Genomic DNA, 19,524 nt, shown 5'->3' with positions numbered 1-19,524 from the left:
CGGTACTCTCGTGGTAGTGGGCTCTTCAAAAGCTTAAATTTGAAGTTTTAACTTTGTACTCCTGCTAGAAGTATTTTTAAACTGTTTATTTCCAACCGCGACATTCTCCATAGGCTGTAATAGAGATCCCGATAGCAGCTACTTGCACTGCACGCGCCTCCCGTGGGTCCCCTTCCTCAAAACCTGGGGTGGATTCTTAAGGGGCCAGCGATCCTAAATGCCCTAGGCATTGTCTGTAGAATTGTTGTGGTTCTTATACCACCTTTTTAGTTTATGGTTTGGTCTCCCCCTGGGGCCCAATGTTAATAGTGCTATTTATTGTGTCTATCAATGCTTGTTTGATATTGTAACTTTGCCACAGCTTCATAAAGAGACTGGGAATCTGTCTAGAATAAATACATATATTTTATATATATACCTGTGTGGGCTACTCTTTCATTTGGTCATTCAAGAGGTTATTATGGTAAAACAATAAGCTTAACACTCCTTCAAGACTTAGCCTGAAGGCTGCTCTCCACAGCTACCACTAGGATAGCTTTCTTTAAAGGTTGTCTTAAACCTATCATCAATAAGAGTCGAATTGGACTGGTTCAAGGTGTCCCTATAACTAGGAGATAGCATATGCCAGGCCAACTTCTCACATTGGTGTGCAGCGGTTGGATTCAAGCTTGCCATTGTTTTACCAGATAACAAATTGAATTTCTAAAGTGAAAGCCACTAGGTACCAAAGGTACATATAAATTCAAGCTTAGAATACAATAAGTTCTACTGAACTTAGGAGTTGTGTGTAGAGGGTTTAGCACACCTTGACTACAACTCAAGAAAGGGTTCAGTAGGCCACACTTAGTGTAGGTAGATACACCACTATCACTACACTTGAAATGTCTTTAGGTTCAGGTGCCCATAAGGCTCTGGAAGGACCCCAAAGGATCCCAGTTGACAAGTATGATCATCTCTCCTTTGCTGATCTTAGGGAGATGTGCACCCTTAGGAAACTTAAGACAAACAAAGGTGCCAATACCCAACGTCTCAGGGAAATCCTGCTCATAGCAGACTTTATGCAGACTTTAGGGTCTGGTGGGGTAGACAGATTGGGTGGGCATCCATCAGAAGAGGACCCTCCAAGAGAGGACTCTGATGAGGACCAGGAAGAGGATGAAGATCCTGACCTGGAAGAACCAGACCACTCACAACATGGAGGTGATGGCCCATGAGGCACTCCCTCCATCCCTAATGGGAGAGTGGTGGATCCCAGAAGAAACAGGTCCCCCTCAGTGGGGTCCAGCCATTCTAGGAGATCCAAAAGGACCTCTGCCTCTCCTCAGTGGAGAGAATCCTCCCAAGAGAGGAAATGCAGATTGCTCCAGTTTGAGCAGGCAAAGCTACAACTAAGGAAAGAGCAGTTAGCATTAGACAGGGATTCCCTGGAGCTTCAGAAAGCTTCAAAGAAGTGGGGTCTAGAGATCCCTGGTGGCAGAAATGAAACCCCTAGAGTTAGAGAGAAAGTCCCTGACAATAGGAACCTCCACAAGATTGTGCCCCCCTATCATACAGGGGATGACATCCACAAATGGATATCTGCTCTTGAGAGGGCCTGTAAAGTACAGAGGGTCCCAGTAGAGCAGTGGGCAGCAATCCTGTGGCTCTCCTTTGCAGACAAAGGTAGAGACAAGCTCCTCTCTGTAAGAGAAGAGGGTGCAGATGATTACTATATCTTGAGAGATGCTTTAATAGATGGGTTTGGCTTAACCACGGATCAATACAGACTTAAGTTCAGAGACACCCAAAAAGCACAGGATCAAGATTGGGTAGACTTTGTTGATTGTACTACCAAGGCATTGGAAGGTTGGTTAAATGGCAGTAAAGTAAATAATTATCAAGGATTGTATAATCTCATAATGAGGGAGAAGATTCTTAATAATTGTCATAACCAACTCTTACACCAGCACCTGGTGGACTCTGATCTGACCTCTCCCCAAGAATTGGAAAAGAAGGCAGACAAATGGGTCAGAACCAGGATCAGGCCCAAGAACCAAGGTGGTGACCAGAAGAAAGATTCTACCAAGCCCAAAGAGAAAGGTGGGGATAATAAAACAGAAAAGTCCCCTGAAGAGCCCCAAAAACCCAGTGCTGGGGGTGGGTCCCAAAATCCTTCCTCTTCTAAAAAGAAACCATATTGCCATGTGTGTCAGAAACCTGGCCACTGGAAAACTGACTCCAGTTGTCCAAAGAATGGCAATAAAGAAAATGTTCCTCCAGTTGCAGCTCCAACACCTCCTGTTGCTACTAGTAGTAATCCCCCAGGTGGTGGGAGTGCACCCAAAAACTTAGTTGGGTTTTCTTGGGGAACTCAGGTGGACTCTGGCCTAACCAGGTCCCCTGCACAAGCAACTTTAGTCTGTGATGGTGGCATGGGGTTTGCCAACTTTACCATGAGTCCCAGTATCCTGGGCAGGTACAGACAAGAGCCCATGATCAATGGTCAGAAGGCTGTGGCCTACAAGGACACAGGGGCTAGTGTCACCATGGTGACCAAGAGACTAGTGCCCCTAGAACAGCTTTTACCTGGGTTTAGCTACCAGGTGACCAACGTTGATGGAGTTAGGACAGACCACCCCATGGCAGTAGTAAATCTCAGCTGGGGAGGGGTCACTGGCCCAAAGAGAGTGGCAGTGTCCCCCACCTTGCCTGTAGATTGTCTACTGGGGAATGATCTGGAAATCTCAGCCTGGGCTGAGGTTGACCACAAGGCCCATTTGAAAATGGTAGGAATCCCTGAGAGAGTGGATGGGACCCTGAGGGCCTCGCCTCCACCCCAGGAGAAAATGAAGGGAGGGAAGCCTGAAACTATGGATCACTCCACCCAAACAGAGAGCACAGGGGGTGAGGAACAGTCCTCCCCCCACCAGACTAAAGGTAAGGGTCAAGTGTCTCAGGGAACTGATCCTGCCCCTTGTGAAGTAACTGCCCCAGAAGTGGACAGGCCTGGCCTGCCCACCTCTCTGATGGCAGGGGATCCTTCCAAGGTGGTACCCAGTCTGGAGCAGGTATCCTGCCCCTCTCTACCCTGCCTCATTCAGCCCAGGGCTGCAGAGGTCAGGGAGGTCAATGGACCCTTAAGGGGCCCCTGTCCAGAGGAACCCCCTCATCAGCAGATTAGGGACACCCAGCAGAGTAGTTTCAGCCAGGTGAATATTCCTCTACAAACTGAGGCATCCCCCTTACCCCTCAAATGGATGATGTTGAGCACAGGGAAACCTGGGGCACAGTTGCCCCAAACCTTCCAGTGCCCTCCACTATTCCAACCAAAGGGATCCAACCCCCAGCTGTAGGCAGCCAGAGGTTGACCCTTAGGGCCAGATATGACACAGTCATGGGCAGAAAGGCTTCCATAGTGGCCAGTGATCTGAGGAGGTTGAGACCAACCCAAATAGGGCCTCACTTCCAGACTCAGACACCCCATCAGCCCACCTCTGTCCCAAAAACCAATACAGGTAATTTCCCTAGACTTTGGAGAAACTCTAGAACCCCTTGGGGTAGGATTTCCCAAGTGGACCATGAGACAGGGAGCAACCATGCTAGTGCAGGTTCTTCCTTATATGGCCACTCAGGAAATAAAGGCTTATCTGGACAAGGTTAGCCTTATCTCCTTTCGTTTGGGGGGGGGGGTTATGTAGGAAGGTGGAATCTGACTAATGGTTGCCCCCAACTTTTTGCCTGGTATTTGAGTGGTTTTTGACTAGTCTGGCTGGGATCCTGCTATCCAGGACCCCAGCCTATCTGCTTTCTCCCTAAAACTGATGTGAAGTACCCTAGGTACCAACCAATTGGATGCTGAGGATGCCCTGACAGTCCCTTGTAGATGGTACCCTAGGTACCCAGGGCATGGGTCCCTCAGTAGGCCTACCAGGGCTGCAGCACTTATTGTGCCACCCTGGGACAGCCATACAAACTGACACCACCAGACCACTACTGTAGTCTGGGTAAGGTGGTGCTAGCACCCCTTACAGGGATATATGTACCCTATATCCCACCCCATTACAACACATATACTCTCATAGGTCACCCCTTTAGCAGGCCTTGGTAATCCTACAAGGCAGGGTGCTGAGGTATGTGTGAGGGGGGACCCCTACATGAGTAGGGCCTCTCTGCAACCTTCATAAAATCATTGCTGGGTTGTTTGTAGTGTAGCCATACCATATACTCTTAACCGCATTATAAGTCTATCGCGATAACTGGAGAATGGCTACACAGAACCATATCGTGTTTGGTGTCAAACATGTAGGAATCATACCCGCAGTCCAGCCATGGGCATGAGGGTACGATTCCCCCCTGCTAGAGGGGCGATATGGGAAAAGCGGCAGAATTTAGACACCAATTTAAAAGTGCACAAGCAGTACAAAATGGCTACTACCCGCCACCTACACGACCCTGGCTGGCTGTTGCTGGGGAAAACCCCAGCCTTGCCAGCTGGACAATAGGGCTCCTGTGGCAGGGAGGTGCTAGCATCTCCCCAGACAGGATAATGTGGATTGGAACAGGGTGGGTGCACCAAATGTCCTTTCAGAGTTGCACGTAGGCAGCTGCAGAAGCCGCATTCTGCATACATTGCTTGGAACCGGTTCAGGGACATCCTGCCCCTCGCCTGGCGGGAAACACACAAAGGGGAGAGGGTGTAGCCACCCTTTCCCGCCTCACCTCTCATTGGTGGACACTACTCTGGACACTCCCCTAATCTTGGGGATAAAGGTGAATAACGTGGCCCCAGAGCCTCAGATTAATCTTGAAGTTTACAGTCTTGACCTTCGACTTGCTGCTGCCCAGCTGACGGAAGAAATCTCCCTTGGGATAAAGGAGTTATCCCCCTGGGCACCGTGGACCGCGTGGGTGCAGAGATCCCCAATACCCCAGGACACCGGCCAGCTCTTGCGTAGCACAAGACCCTGACCAGTGGGGAAGTTGTGCTTTGGCCCGTTTACGAGCCAACCACTCTACAGCAATTGTGCCAAAGATCAGCGCCCTAGCCCCCTCCGGTGGCCCGTGGGTGCCCTTTTACGCACTCCAAATTGCCGCCTCCCGCGGTTCCTTGTCTCTCGACTTGTGGGCCCTAGCGGAGGTCTATTTCTACAATCAAGAGTTCCCCTGGTTGCTCCAGGCCTGCTCTACAGTCTCCTTGAAGGAGATCTCTCCCAGACCTCGTGGGTCTGCACTGTAGCAGATTTGTTTATTCTTCGTGGGTTGCGGTTGCCAAGGCTTAGTGGATTCAATCCGGACACTAACACCGCAGCGACCCTCATCCGACGTGGGACAGTTGTCCTCCTGAAGCTGGCCTTCCTTGAAGCCTCCCGGAGCCCGTGGCTGCAGATCCAAGCTACACCACTTTCCACCTGAAGCACCCGATATCGAAGGGCTCTTTGCTTTGAGCCTCCTGGTCACTTTGCTGTGACCCAGACTCTGTCCCCTCTGCTTTCAGGTACTTCTCTACAATCTTCACATCTTTGATCTTCACGGCATCATCGACGCTTTTGGCTAGCAGAACGTTTGACTATTTTCCCATTGAAAATCAGCCCGCGACCCGACAGCAGAAACGACCTATGCACCCGGCTTCCCTGGGGCAGGTAACAGTGGTACCTCGGTACTCTCGTGGTAGTGGGCTCTTCAAAAGCTTAAGTTTGAAGTTTTAACTTTGTACTCCTGCTAGAAGTATTTTTAAACTGTTTATTTCCAACCGCGACATTCTCCATAGGCTGTAATAGAGATCCCGATAGCAGCTACTTGCACTGCACGCGCCTCCCGTGGGTCCCCTTCCTCAAAACCTGGGGTGGATTCTTAAGGGGCCAGCGATCCTAAATGCCCTAGGCATTGCCTGTAGAATTGTTGTGGTTCTTATACCACTTTTTTCGTATATGGTTTGGTCTCCCCCTGGGGCCCAATGTTAATAGTGCTATTTATTGTGTCTATCAATGCTTGTTTGATATTGTAACTTTGCCACAGCTTCATAAAGAGACTGGGATTCTGTCTAGAATAAATACATATATTTTATATATATACCTGTGTGGGCTACTCTTTCATTTGGTCATTCAAGAGGTTATTATGGTAAAACAATAAGCTTAACACTCCTTCAAGACTTAGCCTGAAGGCTGCTCTCCACAGCTACCACTAGGATAGCTTTCTTTAAAGGTTGTCTTAAACCTATCATCAATAAGAGTCGAATTGGACTGATGCAAGGTGTCCCTATAACTAGGAGACAGCATATGCCAGGCCAACTTCTCACAGTAATTATATCCCTGAAGAAGAATTTCAAGTAAGACGTTAATTATAATCTTAAGAAGGTTTCTTGAAAAGGGAATACAAATATGTCAGTTGAGCAGCAAACTAAACTGCAAACACCACAAGAATCATTTACAGTTGCTGTCAGACAAACTAGAGAAACGGAAAGAAGAAATAGAGTGCACCATGTACTTTATCATACTTTGCGATACCTAAAAACTATAAACTGTGTAGGATTTCATGTTTGAGGACACTCTGAGAGTGTATTACAGACTGACCGAGGTAGAAAATCCATACTTAGCCGAAGTGATTTAGTTAGATCAGATACCAGTGGAGAAAGAGCTGGCTGCAGCTGTTACGAAACACCTTGTACAAGTATGGCTATAGTGTTTGCTTACAGTACACAGCAGACAAATCAAATATGTTCAAGGGATTAGTTTACACAATAGAGCAAAGCAATTTATAAACTGTAATACTATGTTTTACATATTTGCAATAAGATGTAGGATCCACAATCAGGTTGCTAGGAGATTGGTGCAAGAGCATTTAACAGCAGCAAAACATAAAAAACACAAAAATATACTGCAGTAATACATTTTGTTGGCTTACATAAATGGAAGAGTCTGGTAAAACATACATTTATGTGTATAGAATATGTCAAAGAATCCTGAAGGTGTGGAAATTGAACCCTAGCATCAGAAAGCAGAAAGCTATTTGGATGAACATAACACATGAAGTGACCAAATGTTTGAATAAATACCCAGAATGGTAGGTCCGCCTCATTAAGGTCTGACATTGTGATGGTCAAATCGTAAAGTGAAATAATTGACATAAGATGTATGATGTGATATTCTTTACGTTCTGCAGTAGGGATATTTGTACATGGGGACAGATGACAGTCTCTTTTATGATGACTGAAGAAGATTAACACAACTATTTCTATGTAAAACAATTAATTAATTTGGGTCAAAGTAGGGATTTATAAAATCCTTTTAGTTAAAAGTTTAATAACCAATGAATGATGATAAAGGCAGTGCTGTCTGGTTCTGAGTAGCTGCACTTCTTTAATTTGCAAGCGAAAGTTCTGCACTGCTCTACTCTGCTGCAATGCATTTAATGGGCGAGTACCAGCACGTCTCAGGACTCAACAGGTAGTTCTATATTTCCATTTAAAACACTGGATAAAGAGTACCTAGATACCTGAAAAAAACGTTTAGAAGATCTATATCACTAGCTCAATGTATTCTGGGACAGAGAGTTATTCACAAGGCTGCTCTAGCTGAGTGCTAGGGTCGCAATATTAAAATTAGATAGAGCCCCAATTTAAAATTTTCAACATACACAGTATGATAACTTATTTTTAGATAATAAGGATAATTAGAATTAATAAAGGAACACCTTACACTTGTTGGGGTAAGGGAAATTAAAGAGGTGGGAGTATAATCTATACTGTTATTAAAGTGTTCTGCTCTTTAATACAGACTGATTGAATCTGTTAGTCATATGTCTAAATAAGAAACCAAGATCCCTTAGAATTCATGAGCAGTGCATGAGAGGAGAGGAGTAACCACTGTATTGCTCATCATAGTTGGTGAATTCAAATGTTTTTCAGATTCAGCATCCGTGTGCTGTGTGCTCTTTCATTCACTGATTTGGCCTGCTGGTCTTGGGTGCTGTTTTTTTCCCACAGACGACGCTGGATTAATCTGCGCTCTGGTTGTTTTGGGGCCCCGTGAACACAATGGGGGTCACTCTTGGCATGGTTTGCCCTCCATTTGTAGCCCCTCTTTTCGCACTTGATGGATCTTTCCTGAAAATGGTCACATGAGCAATGGACATAGGAACTCCACTCACTTCATTTTTACTGAAAGTAAAGAAGGACTCCTTTGCATAACTATACCAATATACCTCAAATGGTTCGCCCATCATGTAACAACACTGGGTCTTCTAGTACTCTTTCACTGTGGATTTGCTAGACCCTTAATGCTTAGTCTGACATTCCAAGAACTAAGCTAGGGCTTGTTGGCAAAGGGCCCGTGAATAGCAACTCCTCTCAGGGCGCCTATACAATAAAAATTGGTCCCCTCTGAACGTAGATTTTCACTGTGAATGGCCTGTGGGCCTTTGAATGAGAGCCCCTCTTTTCTGCATGGAATGCCCCCAGCTCCACTTATTTCCAGCTCGGCCCTGCTCCTCCTTCCTAAAGGCGTTCTCCGGCTCTTGGAAAATGAGAGAGATGGAGTGATCTTTCCTTTATTAACCGCTCTACTAAATTGGAGAGAAAACTCCTGACAATCTATGGACTTATTTTAGGCCCAGGGGACATTTTGAAACCGGGATTAAAACCCCCCCAATACAGAAACAGGGAGCTAAACACCTCCCATAATTCTACATTAAAAGAGGAACACCCTGCAGACTCACAATGTAAATGATGCAATTTAAATATGTCTAATAAGGGGAAACCTTTCTAGGTGTAAAGGCTCCATCCTTACAACAATATGATTGCAACAAGCCTAGGTCTACGAGGCTCTACAAGAGACTGCTGTTCATTCTCCCCAGACATAATATTCTACTGGACCATCACCCACGATGTAGCCCTAAGCTGCTTACCCTGGCCCTTCGGAACTCTGACCCTAAACACAATAATTTGCATATAGTTTACAGTGCGATACACCTCTTCAGTAACAGTGACTAGTGCAAAAGACAGCCAAGATGTCTCACCCCTTTCTTAAGCCCCTCTACACAGCACTTGAGAGATTCGGCCCCCAACTCAAGGAGAATAAAATAAAATACCCCAAAAATCTCTCAAATTATGAAAGAAAAAAATGAAAACACAACCTACTCAAATAACTTCCGGAAACACTTATCGCCAATACCTACCACTACATGATCAACGGAAACACTATAACTGACCGCATTTTCATCTCTAAACGCTCTGCAAAATGGAGGAACATCTTCCTTTTCCACCTTCAAATTGCAAAAACAATCAAAATTACCTATGCAAATAAGCTCACCACTACCCTTTCCCAAAATTTTAGAGGTGAGAGCTGCATATCTATCTTTAGAACGGGGAACATACTAATTAAATCTGCAGACAATTACCTCACCATTTTTGACTGACACTTCTCGTCACCCCTCACCTCTTTATCTCAACCGAATCTGATCCACCTTACGGAAACCAGGCTTAATGAGCACTCAACCCCGATACTAGACTTGCTCACTCCACCTGGCTGCTCGATCATTAGAAGGGATAGACCACGGCGAATAGGGGGCTGGCATGCAATCTTCCACAAAATGGAAACTCTACTTAACCCTCTAGAAACCACAAACTACTCGACCTTCGAGTAGGAAATCAAAACTGAAGGCACCACTTCCACCAAACCTCAACACCACCTATCACCCTCCTGGTGATTGCACACTCGTCACAGAGGAATGAACTTACCTAATAACTCAATTCTCACTAAATGACTCCAATGATGTTCTCCTGGGTGACTTCAAACTGCACTGGGATGACACAGAAGACACCACAATCCGTAACCTAAATATCCTACTGGAAATCAACGATCTCAAGCAGCTAATAATGAACAGACCCACAATAAAGGCTCATCTTGCCTATCAACTGGGCGGATCACCATCAAATTGTGTTCAATCTCAAATTACACCCCTTACCCTTCCCAGCACCATCCAGCAAACCCATGCAATGGGCTAGGAACATCAAGCATATACCACTAATAGAACTAGAGTCCAAGATCAATACTCAATTACATCCTCAACCCTCCTACACACCGTTGTTGAATTCACTGCCCACTATAGTTCATTGATGAATGATGTTCTTGACCAGGTTGCACCACTCAAACTAAAGGGATTGAGAGAAATCTTATCCAGATCCTTGTTCAACGTCGACCTTAACAAAGAAAGAGGGCAACTCAGACAAACCGAAAAGTTATGGAGACTGAACCCCTCACTGGCGCACCTCTCAATCCTAAAATGAGAATGGCTCACCTACGAGAAACACATTTTCATAGAAAAGGCCATTTTCTTTCGTAATCAACTCAACCATTCAAAAGACCGACCAAGGGACCTTTTCAACATAATAAACAACTACCACAAGGCGTACTACAAGGCTTCATCCACTCGGCAGCCCTATTCAATCTTTTCATGGAACCCCTCACAATTGTCCTGAACCAAGCTGGTATCAAGTATCACCGATATGTTGACGACACGCAACTCTACTACAGAATAAAATAAACCAGCAACGTCTGACTTCTTAATGGCACAACAACTAGGATACAAAAACTTGGCTAATCAGTAGCCACCTTAAGCTGAACCCCAACAAGACTGAAATGCTAATCCTCTCCCCAAAAAACAAACCCCTCATCATCCAAGAATGGCTCAAAATTCAAACACTAAACTGCCCTACCACACTGTGCAACTCTGCTAATTCCTTTGGTATCACACTAGACATAAACTTGTCAATAAAAGAACACATCAAAAATACAGCCAAAGGAGCACTCCACACGCTAAAACATCTCAAGAAAATCAAACCATTTATTCCCCCTGACGATCGTAAAATGGTAGTACAATCCCTAGTCCACTCGCAACTGGACTATGGCAATGCTATCCTGACAGGAACCTCCAATAGCTACCTTGTGCCCCTAAGAACAATTCTCAATGCGGCTGCCAGGCTGGTCACTTGAATCAAACGGTTTGACCACATCTAACCAGCCCTAAAAAAATCTCACTTGGTTTCCCATTGAAGGAAGGTGCATCTACAAGACTGCATTTATCACCTACAAAGCCACACATACAAAAAGAAAATATCTAGGAACTAAACTATTGAGAGCAGGAAAAGGCCAGTCTCTGAGAAGCTCCAACTCTCTTCTTCTCATACCTCCCAAATTAAAAAATAAATCCTCTCAGGCATGCTCCTTCTCTGGCAGTGCTCGCAAGATTTGGAACTCACTCCGTAAGGACGTACGCCGCAAGCCCTCCTTTTCTTGCTTCAAACGGGACCATAAATCTCTACTACTCAACAACTACTTCAACAAGAACGCAAGATGATTTACTTCTGCCAGAATCGCAACCCTCTTTGACCATTTCTGTCGGGAAGGTCCCCTGATGAATCAACTATGCAGACTGAAATCCGTCCCCTTCCCCATTACCCAAATGCTTGATTGTTTTATGTTACTGTGGTCTACTTCACTGCTCTATATTTTTCAATATAACTGTTTGTTAATCCCACTTGACGTTTTCATCATGTACTTCTTGTAAACTTCTTCTCAAATCATGTAAAGCTCTCTGATACCTTTGGGTCTAGCCAGCGCTATATAAAACTCAAAAAAACAAAATAAACTATAGCACCCCTTTCATCTCAGGATTTTTAAGGCTATGTGGTTTTATAGTTGACACAAATTTTTCTTTTTAGTTTAGGCAACAATTTTCCTACTGTTTTGAGTGAATTGTTTGAGCATTTAAATGATGTTCTTTGGCCCTTAGCCGAAACAAGCAACCATTGAGCACGGCCTCTGCTCACCATGCCTTGTGTCCAGTCCTATGCTCCCAGAATCCAGAATACAGCGAGCTCTTGGAGCAAGGTGTGGCCTCTGGCCATGCCTCACTCCCTGCTTTTGTTTCCCAGTATTAGCTCTTCAGGGGCTTTGGACTCTGGCTATAACCTGCACCCAGTTCCTGTGCCCCCATAACCAGCTTTAGTGGGCCTTCAGTCTTGCGCATCCGCCTATATCATGTGGAGCATAAGTTTCAGCAGTGCACAGCAGAATCTAGCCTCCAAGTGACCTCCAGCGCCGCTATATGCCCAGTCCCCATGCCTGCAGAATATGATGAGTACAGCCTTTGGCTTATTCCCCTTTGACCACTTAGTGATATTTAGTTAACATATTTTTGAATAAATCTTGGGTTGGGCCACAAGTTCTTTCTGTCTTGACTGTAATGTATTTTGGTTGTTAATATCTGCATTTTCAGCACCTCTAGCACAGTAAAATGTAGGCTATCTAGAAGTGGGTTCAATTAAGCTTTTAGCTTGCTTCTCTTTATGGCTTTTTGGCCTGTGGTGGAATTGTGAAAATGCTCTACTTGCAGGTACATATGGCAACAGTAATTTGGAGGCCTAATGATGAGAGGGAAAAGAGTGCCCGAGACACTGCCACATGTGATTAGACTGATATGCCGACTTTGGAAGATAGTGGTTCAGGGAATTGAGATGCTGGGCCCCTTAAGGGCCAGATTTGGAGGTCTGGATAATGAGACCCTTTGCGCAGGTTGCTCAAAACATGGCCGTTGACCTGTGGTGAGATGGTGAATGTAATCCGCTGTCTGATCTATATCCCGCTATGCATTTGAGACATTTGGACTGGGACCCGACTGTTTCTCCAGTACACAAAAATCGCTGCCACAGCCAGAGGAATCTGGCCTTTGTTGCCCGGAGCCCCTGAACCCACGCAAACAATAGTCACCATGTTATCTATGGCGGGGGGGGGGGGGGCAGAAGATAATCACATGTTTATATTGGGAACTATGGGCTGATAAGCGGTGGTGCCTCTGAGTGTTGAAGATGCATGGATACAGTTTAGTGATGACCATATTACAGCTAAGGAATGGACCAGAGTACATGGTGGAATGTGAGAGGTTTTGATCTATGCATGCTTTAAGCTTATACAGTACAATGTCATCCATATTACCTCGCTTTCCCCAAGCTTTTACACGCTATTCGTCCAGCGTGCTACCTGTGGTGTGTGTGCTGTAAGAGTGAACCAGCAGACATTTTTCATGAGGTGTAGCGTTGCCCCATTATTACAAAATTCTGTGTAGAGGGGTTAGAACAGCGTAGCAGGGCTATGGGCTGGATAGTCTCCCCTATGATTATGCAATGCCTACTGGGTTTGCTCCCCGAGAGGAAAAATAAGAAACTGAGTAGAACATTTACAATGCTCAGCTTGGCCCTAGCTAAGAAGCGTATTGCCATTAGATTACTGCTCCCCTCCTCGATAAGGGAACGGCAACGTGATTTGATAGAATCGGCAGGAGGTACATATGAGAAAGGTGAGGCGCAATGAGAAACTTAACTGGCTGATGATCCGATCTCATGGGGAGCCATGATACACACCCTGACTGACCCTCCTTATGCCAGACCCCCTTGAGGGGCCGGTCAGGGACCAACATAGGACCACTGACACGAACGCTATTGGAGGTACATGAGGTAAATTGGGCTGCAGCCGAGTAGGCATGGGAGATGGGTAGCACATAACTGCGCTAAGATGGTACAACAGGATAAAGAAAGGCCCCACTGAGCCACACTGGTTGGATTAGACCAGGGTTCCCCAAATTCTGTCCTGGATGGCCGGATCCATGCCGGATCTTTAGCATATCCCCATTTAGATAAACATAGTTATCTTAAAAATCTAGCATGGATCTGGCCCTCCAGGATCGACTTTGGAGAACCCTGTATCAGACGATGGAGCACGAGGGGAGGGGAAAGATAGTTTTTGTTTTTTACCTCATTTTCAGTTTCAGTGGTATGTGTTTTCAGCTGAGCCTGTCTTAGGCGATTGTTGTTAACACGACTTGGCATATTGCATTGCAACAAATTCTTTGATATTGTGCCTGCACTCATATGACAGCATTTTTTATTGTAACAGTATCCGTGGCGATCAGCCTTGTACTTTACAGAAATGCTAATAAAAATATATTTTAAAAAATGCATCTGTTATAATTATTTCCTAGAAACAGCTTTGTGAGAGGGATGCACTGCAACTTGAATTCACAACTTACTTGTCAAATCTACTTCAAAGTTAAAGCTGAACCTAACTATCTTAAATATTTATTAACAGTGTTGTTGTCCATCTACCTTTATTTAAATAATTGTTGTCATGTAGTAGCATTTATTAAGGTTTTGAGACCGTGCTACCCACAACTGCATTCAATTGAATCACTGCAAGTTGTACAAAGTGCATATAAAATTTCAATTTATAAGTAGATTGTATTGATTGTAAACCTAGGGTTGCAAGAAATAAGTTTGCATCTAACTTACCTCATTCTACCTCTCACAGAAGAATACAAAGCCCGATTTTCCTTTTTCATCTCATGATAACAGAAATACAATGCAGACTTCAGTGGAATATTTTGATGCCGTAAGTATACTTTTCTAAGTATCTCTCGAAAAACAATAATAGGTTTGGAATAGTGAAAATCTGTTAAAGTACTAGCACCAAACATTTAAATTTTTGTTTTTAAAACATACTTTATTGATTTTCCACATATTCTGTTATATTCCATGTTTAAGCCTTTGTACATTTACATTATTCAAGTTAGCATTGCTTGTAACATATTCGTAATCTCTTACATGTTCTATTATGTAGCAATACCGCAGGTAGCCATCACCATATAACTGAGTGCTGTGACACGAGTATGCATTTAACAATAAACGCAAACCTTTAACTTCTAACACCCATCCGCCCCCCCCACCCACAACCCCACAAGCTCTGGCATTCTCTTTCAAAGCACAAATTCCCGTTGCGTCCCAGCATTGTGTTCTCATTCCATTGCGCATGTTTGTGCGTTGTCACCCTCCCTGTCCGCTATAGGAGAACCATATAAACCTCCTCTTCACCAGTACCTACTGTGTGTTCAGAGTGTCAGAAATGTCGTCAGGGTTAGCGTTTTTAAGGGCTTCTAGCATTGTGTCCCATTCCATTGATATCAGGTTTTTCCTTAGCCCACGGGCTTCCTTTCGGCGCAGAGCAGCGCTTTCTGCTCCACCCTATCTTGTTCGTTCGCTGTGCCACTTGTATATTGCAGGGGGTTTAGCTGATTTCCAGCGCATGGTGATAGATCTCTTGGCCACTATAAGCGCCAGATCCAGGAAGCGAAGCTGGACCTTCTGCGGCGCCCTACGCTTACGGAGGCCCAACAAGCACTCCAGTACCGTGCAGTCTATTGAAAGATGCGTAGTCTCCTCTAATATTCGTTTGATCCCTCACCAGAACCCTCCAGGGCATGCCCACAGTATCTTGATCTCTGTAGTTTAGGATCCTGACTATTAGTGGCCTTGGCAGTGCTCCCACCTTTGGTCGTCCAGTAAGGATTCTGTGGGCTCTTTCAATACAGAAGAAGTCCAATAGTCCATCAGGGGCTACATGTGTTCGGAACCACTGTTCCATAAAGGTGGTGGCGTCTGTGCCCTCGCTTCGTTCCGGGAGCCCAATCATGCATATATTATTCCGTCTAGCTCTGCTCTCTGCATCTTCAACCCTATCTAGAAGGCCTGTGATTTGCCTCTGTTGCGTCTGAATTTGTGACGCATGTTCTTTGTGTTGAGACAGCACTTCTTCCAGGGCTAAGGTGTTAGCTTTCACTGTAGTTGCTAGTTTAGGGTGATCTGCCTTGAGCAAAGTGAAGCCGGTAGTGAGGGTACCAATTTGTTGTTCTATTGCTCTCCTGGATTCCCTAACCTCGCATAAGATCAAGTCCAATTTGTCCGTGGTTTCTATTTAGTTCGTGGGCGGTATACAGGTAATGACTGCGGGTTTGTTTTGAGTTCCTGGTCGTCAGTAGTTTGTGAGTTTGTGGCAGCCGCCTCTTGCAGTTTGCCTTTTGGGCAACCCATGTCTCACAGTGAATGCCCGCAACAGTCTACTGTCACCCGGTATAGTGGGGTCCTCGTTTTCTAGGTGGTGTTCGCTCAGTAGCAGTTTTTGCGCCGGATATGGTAGGTATGATAATACCGCGACTCAGTTGATTACCCAAGTAATGGATTCACAGTGTCCCAGTGGTGCTGCTCAGTGAGTGCGTGTTTTAGCTTCCCACTATATAAGTATTGTCAGTGCTGGCTAGATAGTGCATTTCCCAGCTAGCATGCACTCACTCCACTAAACTTGTTTGTTTCGGCGCTCCCAGGGTCTTGGTGGGCGGTAGTGTTCACCTCCACGTCTTTGTGCCATCTGCTGTACTCCGCTAGCCAGGCACACTGTGTTGAGATGTCTTCTATGCCTCTGCACTCTCACTGGCCCCGCTCAAACAGCTCTTTTTAACTTTAGGATATATGTTTGCCCCATCAGTTCAGCTCATACTCTGGAGGTGCCAAGAGGGGGGCAACAATCTGATATCCGCAGTAGTGCAGAGATACTTGTGCGCTGCCAACTCCCCCCAATGTTAGTGCACATACACCCCGGCTATGCTGTAATCCTTAATCATAAAGAAGCAGGGAGGGGGAAGGGGGAGAGAAAGAAAGCTGTGGGGGTTGTTGGAAGTCTGGCTCAGTGCCGGAAGGCAAGGGGGGTCCGGCGCCACCGATTGCTGTGTCTGGGAGCTTCACCCAGTATGTGCACCAGCAAAGAGGACTCCGTCCAAAAGTCCAGCGAGATTCGGGCACCACCAGGCCTGTTCACAGGGCTGTGAGTATTTCACGCAGCATGGACCACGTGCTACCAGTAGCTGCTTTCGGGAGTTTTCCCCATGCCTTTGGTGTTCATTAGACATGCACCCACCAGCTGCTCAGGGGGAGTAAAGAAGAATCTGCCCGCTGGTCCCGCCGTGTACAGGGCAGTTCGCGCAAATGAGCTCGATCACCCCCACACAGGAAGGAAACCGTCAGAGCCCAGGGCCTGCAGCTCGTCCTTGGTCCTCCCTGCGGCAGAGCTGGGGACAGCAGGGGCTTCCACAGAGGGTAGGCACCTTTTCTGTGTATCTTCCCGGTACGTAGCCTGACACTCATCGGGTTATCACTATGCTGCGCGGGCCCGGTCTCATTCACTTCAACACCAGCAGCCGTCGCCTAGGTCACATTTCGATTGCCGCTGGTGGCAGTGGCGTAACGAAACTTGAGGGGGCCCCCCTGCAAAGAATATGGAGGGGGGCCCCCCACGCTCCGGATTCAGTCAGGAGTTCTCAGGTCGGGGGCCTGCTGCGCATGCACCAGTGGCGGCTGGTGAATTCTAAAAGTGGTGAAACGAAAAGCTGAGAACCAAGTTGAAGAAGGAAGTGAGTACAGCAAGCACACCAAAGTGAAAGAGGTGTGTTCGGGGTTGGCTTTCCCAAGTGGGCCCTTTAACCACTCAAATTTCAGCTTTAAATAAATTCAGTCATTTGTCTCCAAAATATCAGCTTGTCAGTTTATGAAAGCAGACACGTTTTGCTATTAAATACCAGCTTTGCCTTCTTGAAAAATAATTTAAATTTACATAAATCAAGAAGTTATCTTTTTTGTGAAAAAGTTCAATTATTGTCATGAACCACTAAAACACATGATAGATTCCGCCTTGTTTGTTTGTTTGAAAAGTTTTATATAGCGCTGGCTAGACCCGGAGGTATCAAAGCGCTTTACATGAAGTAGGACATTGTTTCAGAACATTGTTACATCAGTTGTTGGAGTTACAAAAGTTACATGAATTACAAAAGCATAGCATAACATTAGAAAAAAAAACGGTAAGGGGGAAAGTACTTCAGGTGACACAGGAGAGTCAGGCTGGAAAAGGGAAGGCAGACAAAGAATCACGGAGGGAGGAGGTGGGGGGGGGGGAAAGAAACACAACGTGGAGACGAGGAAAACAATGTCCGATGTCCGGCTGGGTAGGTGGCGGACAAGGGGTGAACCAGAGCCAAACTCCTCTATAGCTGCATAGGACAGCTCCTCCGGGCATCACCCAAAGTTGCTCGGGCACCGCGGTGCGTACAGACAGTTTTGGATTCCACCTTGAATATCTATGTGTCATAGTTGCATGTCATATGCGCCAATCTTATGCCAAGAATTACCGCCATTATGCCGAAGCAAGTATGAGGACTGTGCACCACGCAATCAGACAGGAATTACCACTATTATGCCAGCGCCCGCATTTTACCTGGTTTGGGCTCCATTATACCATGGGTGAGCACATTGGGCCGATATGTGCCACCATTATGGCAGGGCCAACATTATGTCATGTTATTTTATTTATTAAGTACACAATCATGGAACATTGCTGGTGTTGAAATGGGGTAGCTCTGTAGAATCTCACTAGTGGCTGTGACAAGCTCCCCTCTTTACCTAATGATAGTTTTTTCTACACAAAGGCATGTCGCAGGCACAATGGAAAAGAGAGAGAAAGATATGAACGGCTTCCTTGTTTGTCTCTAACAGTCCACCCCCTCTCGTCACAGCCCTTCCCACAGTACACAAGGACACCCATATGTCCCCTGTACCCTTCTACAGGTCAAATGCATATCAACCATCCTGGAATGGTTACTTATTTAGGGAAGTATGGGGAGAAATTTTAGAGAATAAAAATAGCTTGACCTTTATGCGTGATGCGGGGTATGAAATTGACTATGGGGCACTTGAGTACAGTTCTCTGCAGGATGAGAAGGGACTGGAATGGGTGAGGGCATGGGAGCTGATAGTACAGACTATGAAGGATTACCGGCTGGAGAGCACAGAGCAGGAGGACCGGGAGGGAGGGGCTCCACGAGGCCTAGGTGCCACAGGCGAACAACCGGCAGCAGTAGCAACAGTATGCTAGACCTCATGATCGGGGCCTCCGCCAGCAGTAATGGGTGGGTGGGAGGGTGGGGAAGGGGGGAGTTATCGGGGTGTTGTAGTAGTATAATGATGGACAGCTGGGGATTGAGGCGGCTGGGAGAAAAGCAGATATTGCCTTGGGAGGTTGACCTGCTCTAGTGTGACAGGATGGCTATGATACTCAGAGAATGGTAATGTTGTGCCGCCCGGCCTCCGGGATGTGGGCTGAATGGCTGTGTACAGTATTACAAAGAGGCGGGGGCTCTGAGATACCTGGTGGGCATAGGTTGCTAGTATGGAGTTCTCATACTTAATTCTGCAATAAAACTACGTTTAAAAAAAAAATTGAGTACAGTTCTCTGCAGGACAGCTGAGGGTCACGACTTCAGAGCCCACTGTGTTTACTCCCTGCCCTGTGTTAATTCAAGTCTATGTTGTGCAACCTTATTTACGCCCTGTAGTATTTCATTGTCTCTCATTCACCACTGTCCACCTACTGTATTTACACCCTGTAGTATTTCATTGTCTCTCATACACCACTGTCCACCTACTGTATTTACACCCAGTAGTATTTATTTGTCTCTCATACACCACTGTCCACCTACTGTACTTACACCCAGTATTTCATTGTCTTATTCACCACAGTACACCTACTGCATTTACACCCAGTATTTCATAGTCTCTTATTCACCGCTGTCCACCTACTGTATTTACACCCTGTATTTCATTGTCTCTCATACACCACT

At 45.8% G+C, this 19,524-nt stretch overlaps 1 protein-coding gene across 1 annotated transcript in view; it reads left to right on the top strand.

Annotated features, from left to right (window-relative positions):
- TEX36 (testis expressed 36) overlaps window positions 1–19,524 on the top strand; it is a 47,347-nt gene that overhangs the window by 14,614 nt on the left and 13,209 nt on the right. The window contains exon 3 of the mRNA XM_085615003.1: window positions 14,337–14,417. Coding sequence (XP_085471129.1) covers window positions 14,337–14,417 — 81 coding nt within the window. The remainder of the gene's footprint in view (window positions 1–14,336; window positions 14,418–19,524) is intronic.

The sequence above is a fragment of the Triturus cristatus genome, chromosome 1_2 (genome assembly GCF_964204655.1).
Source record: "Triturus cristatus chromosome 1_2, aTriCri1.1, whole genome shotgun sequence".
NCBI classification, from domain to species: Eukaryota; Metazoa; Chordata; class Amphibia; order Caudata; family Salamandridae; genus Triturus; species Triturus cristatus.
The sequence above is the reverse complement of the archived record's forward strand: the minus strand, read 5'-3'. Positions and strand labels throughout refer to the sequence as shown.